General features: G+C 34.4%; 1 protein-coding gene across 1 annotated transcript; it reads left to right on the forward strand.

The window, feature by feature from the left end:
• Positions 1-2,453: 2,453 nt before the first annotated feature.
• On the forward strand, positions 2,454-5,157 carry LOC103309915 (52 kDa repressor of the inhibitor of the protein kinase-like). Its single transcript, XM_008186624.1, has 8 exons — positions 2,454-2,489; positions 3,298-3,436; positions 3,533-4,026; positions 4,154-4,312; positions 4,386-4,481; positions 4,641-4,661; positions 4,730-4,969; positions 5,044-5,157. Exons 1-8 carry the CDS (start codon positions 2,454-2,456, stop codon positions 5,155-5,157), a joined length of 1,299 nt encoding a protein of 432 aa, XP_008184846.1.
• Positions 5,158-6,037: the final 880 nt, after the last annotated feature.

Genomic DNA, 6,037 nt, shown 5'->3' on the forward strand with positions numbered 1-6,037 from the left:
ATTTTAAAATAGTAAATTGTTTGTACGTCTTAAAATACTCATAACTCGCTTTAAAACTAAAATATAATAAAAAACTGTTTGAAAATAAGGCTCGATAATAAAATCACCTTTAAATTTTATAAAAGGTTAATCTACTCTAATTTTTAAATTGACGGATCTAAACGTGGTCTCCTAGTGTAAAATTTGGTATGTTACGCACTTGGAAGATCGATACAACACATGAGGGTACTTCTATCTAGGTATTTCAGTTGAACCGCCAAGTTAAATTAAGTCATTCTTACATGAAATATTTGTTTATTATATTTTTTACAAAATTATTCATAGTAGTTTCTAATCAATAATCATATATAATTGATCGTAACTACCTAATTAACATTTAATTAACCGATTTATGAACAGCTTCTTTGACAAACTTGTATGACACGGAAACTAGTATTCCAAGAAATTCAAATAATGTAATGAGTTCTACAGTCTATCAGTCAACATCAAAAAACCAAATTACAAATTTGAATGCTGATCTAAATTAAAAAACTAGCTCTATAAGTCAGTCACCACATAGCTCCTTCCCAATTAATATATTTTCAGATTTAACTGACACTGCAGCTTTAGCAAGTCCTCTGCCTTCAACGTCTAGGGACTTAGCTTGTTTAGTATGTGATTACTTACAACTTGTTAGGATTAAGTTAGATGATCCCTACACCATTTCCTTTTCAGCCTGCGACGAGGATTTCCAGGAAGTGACGGGATATGTAAGCCTTTTATTAGAGGATTAGCATGGTTTTCTAATTTGTTATAGAATCGTTTATAGAAAATAGCAGCTTCTTCTTCTACTGTTTTTATACTTAGGTCTTTGTGTATGGTCATGTTGGAGACGAATGGGGGAGGGGGGCATTTGTGATTTTGCGAAGGGTAATATTTTAGAAGGCCTGAATTTTATTTAAGTTTGATTTTTTTGCCGATCCCCAAAGTTGAATTCCATACGCCCACGTGTTTCAGAAGTGATTTGTATATTTGAAGTTTTGTTTTTAAAGATGTGAATTAATTTTTGGAAAGTAATAATTTTAGAGAACGGGAGCGGGCATTAAGTATTAATCTTTTTTTCCTTATATGATTTTGCAATGTTAGTCTTTTATCGAGGTTTAGTCCTAAATATTTAACAGTGTCAAGAGCTGGGATAGGTAAGTTATTTACAGTTACGTTAGGGCAATGTCCGTGTCTTAGGGTGAAGGTTGTGTGAATGGATTTGTTGTTGTTTAATTTAATTTTCCATCTGGCATACCATTCTGAGAGTAGATTTAGATGGGATTGAAAATTTCTTGAAGCAATTAGGGGATCATTGTGTACTGACAATATGACTTTATCGTCAGTATAATCGGCAACAATAGTATTTTGTGTGGAAGGTTGATCGGCAGCATAAATATTAAATAAGATAGGAGAAAGAACACCTCCTTGGGGTACTCCTGCACGAATTGTGGCTATATTTGAGGTGGCGGAGCCTCGACGTATTTGAAAATGTCGGTCTGATTAATTATAACATAAAATTGTGAAAACCTATTAACGGGTGTGAAGTTGGGGTACCAAAGCTAGGGCACTAATTCTCCGACGACTATAGTGATAAGAAACGTTGTATAGACGGTTGCATTTTATTATATTCCAGGCGCCTAACATGTTTCTTGCCGTTACCCACAAGATGGCGCCATGAAATTCAACTTGCCAATATACACTTGTCCCAAGGTAGTACTGTTTTTCGTGCTGCCACGCGGTACGACGATCCGTGCGTTCAAGCACCCATGTGCCGTTTTTAATTTTTTTGACAAAGTTCCGGAAGGTGGCGACGCATTAAACCTATATATTCGGAAAGCCAGGAAAATTTGCTATAAGATGGAAATGAGTGTAGGAGCTACAGAGCTTTCCGCGGTATAGTAATCGGCGACCGACCAAACCCAGGGTACTGTTTTTCGTGCTGCCGCGTACAAGACCCATGTGCCGTTTTTAACTTTTTTGACAAAGTTCCGGAAGGTGGCGACGCATTAAACCTATATATTCGGAAATCCAGGAAATTTTCTATAAGATGGAAATGAGTCTAGGAGCTACAGAGCTTTCCGTGGTATAGTAATCGGCGACCGACCAAACCCAGGGTACTGTTTTTCGTGCTGCCGCGTACAAGCACCCATGTGCCGTTTTTAACTTTTTTGACAAAGTTCCGGAAGGTGGCGACGCATTAAACCTATATATTCGGAAATCCAGGAAAATTTTCTATAAGATGGAAATGAGTCTAGGAGCTACAGAGCTTTCCGCGGTATAGTAATCGGCGACCGACCAAACCCAGGGTACTGTTTTTCGTGCTGCCGCGTACAAGACCCATGTGCCGTTTTTAACTTTTTTGACAAAGTTCCGGAAGGTGGCGACGCATTAAACCTATATATTCGGAAATCCAGGAAATTTTCTATAAGATGGAAATGAGTCTAGGAGCTACAGAGCTTTCCGTGGTATAGTAATCGGCGACCGACCAAACCCAGGGTACTGTTTTTCGTGCTGCCGCGTACAAGCACCCATGTGCCGTTTTTAACTTTTTTGACAAAGTTCCGGAAGGTGGCGACGCATTAAACCTATATATTCGGAAATCCAGGAAAATTTTCTATAAGATGGAAATGAGTCTAGGAGCTACAGAGCTTTCCGCGGTATAGTAATCGGCGACCGACCAAACCCAGGGTACTGTTTTTCGTGCTGCCGCGTACAAGCACCCATGTGCCGTTTTTAACTTTTTTGACAAAGTTCCGGAAGGTGGCGATGCATTAAACCTATATATACTTTTATTATTATTATTATTATTATTATTACGATTACTTTTATTATTATTATATGATACTTCAACGCGGCCTACGTTAATTCCGACAGTCCGACCGTTTGTATACTTGTATTTCCGATTCTTAAAATAAAACATGCGGGTTGTTATCGAGAGCCGGAGAGCACACGCGCGCTAGCGCGCATTGACAAGTATACACACTCGCGCCAAATGCCAATGTACAAAAGAACCCTGAACAGTGAACCATACTTTTTTCTAATGGGAAGTATTTTCTTTGATTATATTATATAACAACCATTACAACCGTATACGAGTCGTATAACTTCAGGTCAATTTTGTTGTATAGAAGTAACGGTGATGAACATTTAACCAGCATACTTCAAACACCTGGTCGTAATAAATATATTACACCACAAATACAAAACGAAATTATTTCATCTTGTAGAAATATAATATTACAAACCATCGTAAAAAAAATTAATGACTCTCAGTGCTTCTCGGTTTTAGCTGATGAAACCACAGATATATCTGTGACTGAACAGCTTGCTCTGTGTGTTAATGAAAGCTTTCTTAAGTTCATTCAAGTGCATAGCTTATCTGGAAAAAACTTGGCAGATTCTATTTTGAATGGTAAATTGTATTTGGGATTTGAGTTCATAGTATACCTATTACCTACTTAATGTTCTAATTTACTAAAATGTTACTGTTTTACAATTTTATATATAGGTTTAATAAGTTGTGGAATAGATTGTGATTTTTTGTATGGGCAGGGTGATGACGGAGCAAGTAACATGTCTGGTCAATTTCAGGGTGTACAAGCACATATAAGATCCAAATACCCTAAAGCACTTTATGTGCATTGTGCAGCCCATTCTCTAAATTTAGCAGTTTCAACTGCTAGTAATATTAAGCCAGTTAGAAACTGCTTAGGAATTATTGAAAAATTATATGTATTTTTCAATACTCCGAAACGAAATGCAGTACTTTTGTCAGCTATTGAAAATAGCAATACTGATCAAAAAGTTAAGACACTTAAAAGGTTAAGTGCAACGCGCTGGGTACAGAGGTATGATTCTGTTCGTGATTTTATTGAACTTTTTGAATTTGTAGTAAACGCTTTAGAGTGTATAACTGAATGGAATGATTCTTCAGCTACAGATGCAACATTACTTTTAAAATCATTTGACTCAGAATTCATTATTTCTGTTAATATTGTTCAGGTAAAAAAAAAAAATATTTTATTTATAAGTATTTAAAATGAGACATTATTTTGGTAGTTTAACCTTGGTACCTAACTTTATAATAACATAAGCTTTAAATTAATTTTATTTTTCATAATTTTTTTAGCTTATGTTTTCATTCGGATTACCCTTATGTAAACAATTGCAAAAAATAAATATTGATTTAAAGGAAGCTATCAATTTAGCACAAGACACTGTTGATGAATTGAAGACAATTAGAAATAATTGTGATGATGAATTTAATAACATATTTTCAAAAGCAAAGGTAAATATACAGCGCATTTGTTTAATGTTTATGGTATCTACTATGTGTTTTATTTTATAATCGTATTTTATAGAAAATGGCTGATAAGGTAGAGGTAGAGTTAAAATATAAAAGGTTGGGGAAAAGACAAACCAATCGAGCTAACCCATTAACTGATCAAACCATAAGTGTAAATGATTATTTTAAAATAACTGTGTTTATTCCATACATTGATTTTTTTTATAAGTCAATTAACTGAGCGATTTTTATCACATTCCAAAGTATTTAATGGTAAAAATTCTAAAATATTTTTGAAATTGTAAATTTACTAAAAATATTTTTTTATCAGGTTTTGGATGTTTGTTTTCAAGTAATGAGCATTTCACAGAAGATGATCAATTACATTTTACGCAGTTAGTTGAATTTTATTCTCCTCAGGTAGACAAAAATAATTCATTAACAGAGTTAAGACTTTGGCGAACAAAACTCAGGAGAACTAGCTGTATACCTAAAACTGGGATTGATGCACTTACAGAATGCAACAAAGAGATATTATACCCTAACATTTATTTATTATTAAAAATATTGTGTGCATTACCCGTATCTACCACTACTCCTGAACGTATGTTTTCAGCTCTAAAAAGAGTTAAAACATACCTACGGAATACTATGACTGAAGTAAGTAGCTCTTAAAATTTGATTTATATTTCAAATTAATAATACTGACAATTAATTATTTAAATCATTTTTAGGATAGGTTAAATGGGTTAAGTATGTTGGCGGTCCATAGAGACATTAAAGTTAGTCCTGAAGATGTATTAGATGATATTGCTAAAAGACCAAGAAAATTGGATCTAGTTTTGTAAAATTATTCAAGCTACCTAAAAATATCATAAATACTTAAATTGTATATTGTATAATATATTAATATAGTTATAAAATAAATAATTTTCTAATAAATTGTATTTTTTAATAACTATAATAAAAATAAAATTTGTTCTGGTGGGGTGAGGGGGGGGGGGTTACTGTATGAGGTGTACAGATAATGCTAAACCTATTATCCCCCCCCAAACCAAATTCCTAATTACGCCACTGTAGCATAGACCCGCAAACATATGCCCTATGGCCTTAGCCTTAAATAATTGCAACATAATAATAATATTAGCATATTATGCTGGTACGACGTACTCAACTTAAGTCTTAACCATTTCGATTTCAGTCTATAATAACAAGTCACTAAAAAAACCAAACGGTTTCACGGGTCGGAGATTATCAAGATTATTAACAGTTGAAAGAAATACCCTACATATATATTAAATAAAACCGATGCAGATAACGCATATACAGTAATTTTATTGCAGTCCTATGTCCGCGTACCCAACGTAGAACAGCAAAACCGGTAGAACGCATACCGAATTAGCACCCAATATTATATGATTATTTATAGGTACAATGATATTCATGATAATATTATTATATTATAGTAGCGGGCCCGGCGCAACATTGAACAGACTGCACCGCACGCCAACCCACCTAATGTTCCTATTGTTCGTTGGTTACTAGTTTCGTAGAAAATCGGCCGCTGGGGTCCAACATCATTGTAAATGGTTTCACAATCTATTTTTGTACAATAATTCGTATATATGGAAATTAAGTATAAACATTGCAATTGTGTTGATTGACGTTGTGCCGTTTTGTGCCCGATAATACCAGGGGTATGAAACTCCGTGAATTGGCCGAATCGGG

The sequence above is a fragment of the Acyrthosiphon pisum genome, chromosome A3 (genome assembly GCF_005508785.2).
Source record: "Acyrthosiphon pisum isolate AL4f chromosome A3, pea_aphid_22Mar2018_4r6ur, whole genome shotgun sequence".
In the NCBI taxonomy this organism is placed as follows: domain Eukaryota; kingdom Metazoa; phylum Arthropoda; class Insecta; order Hemiptera; family Aphididae; genus Acyrthosiphon; species Acyrthosiphon pisum.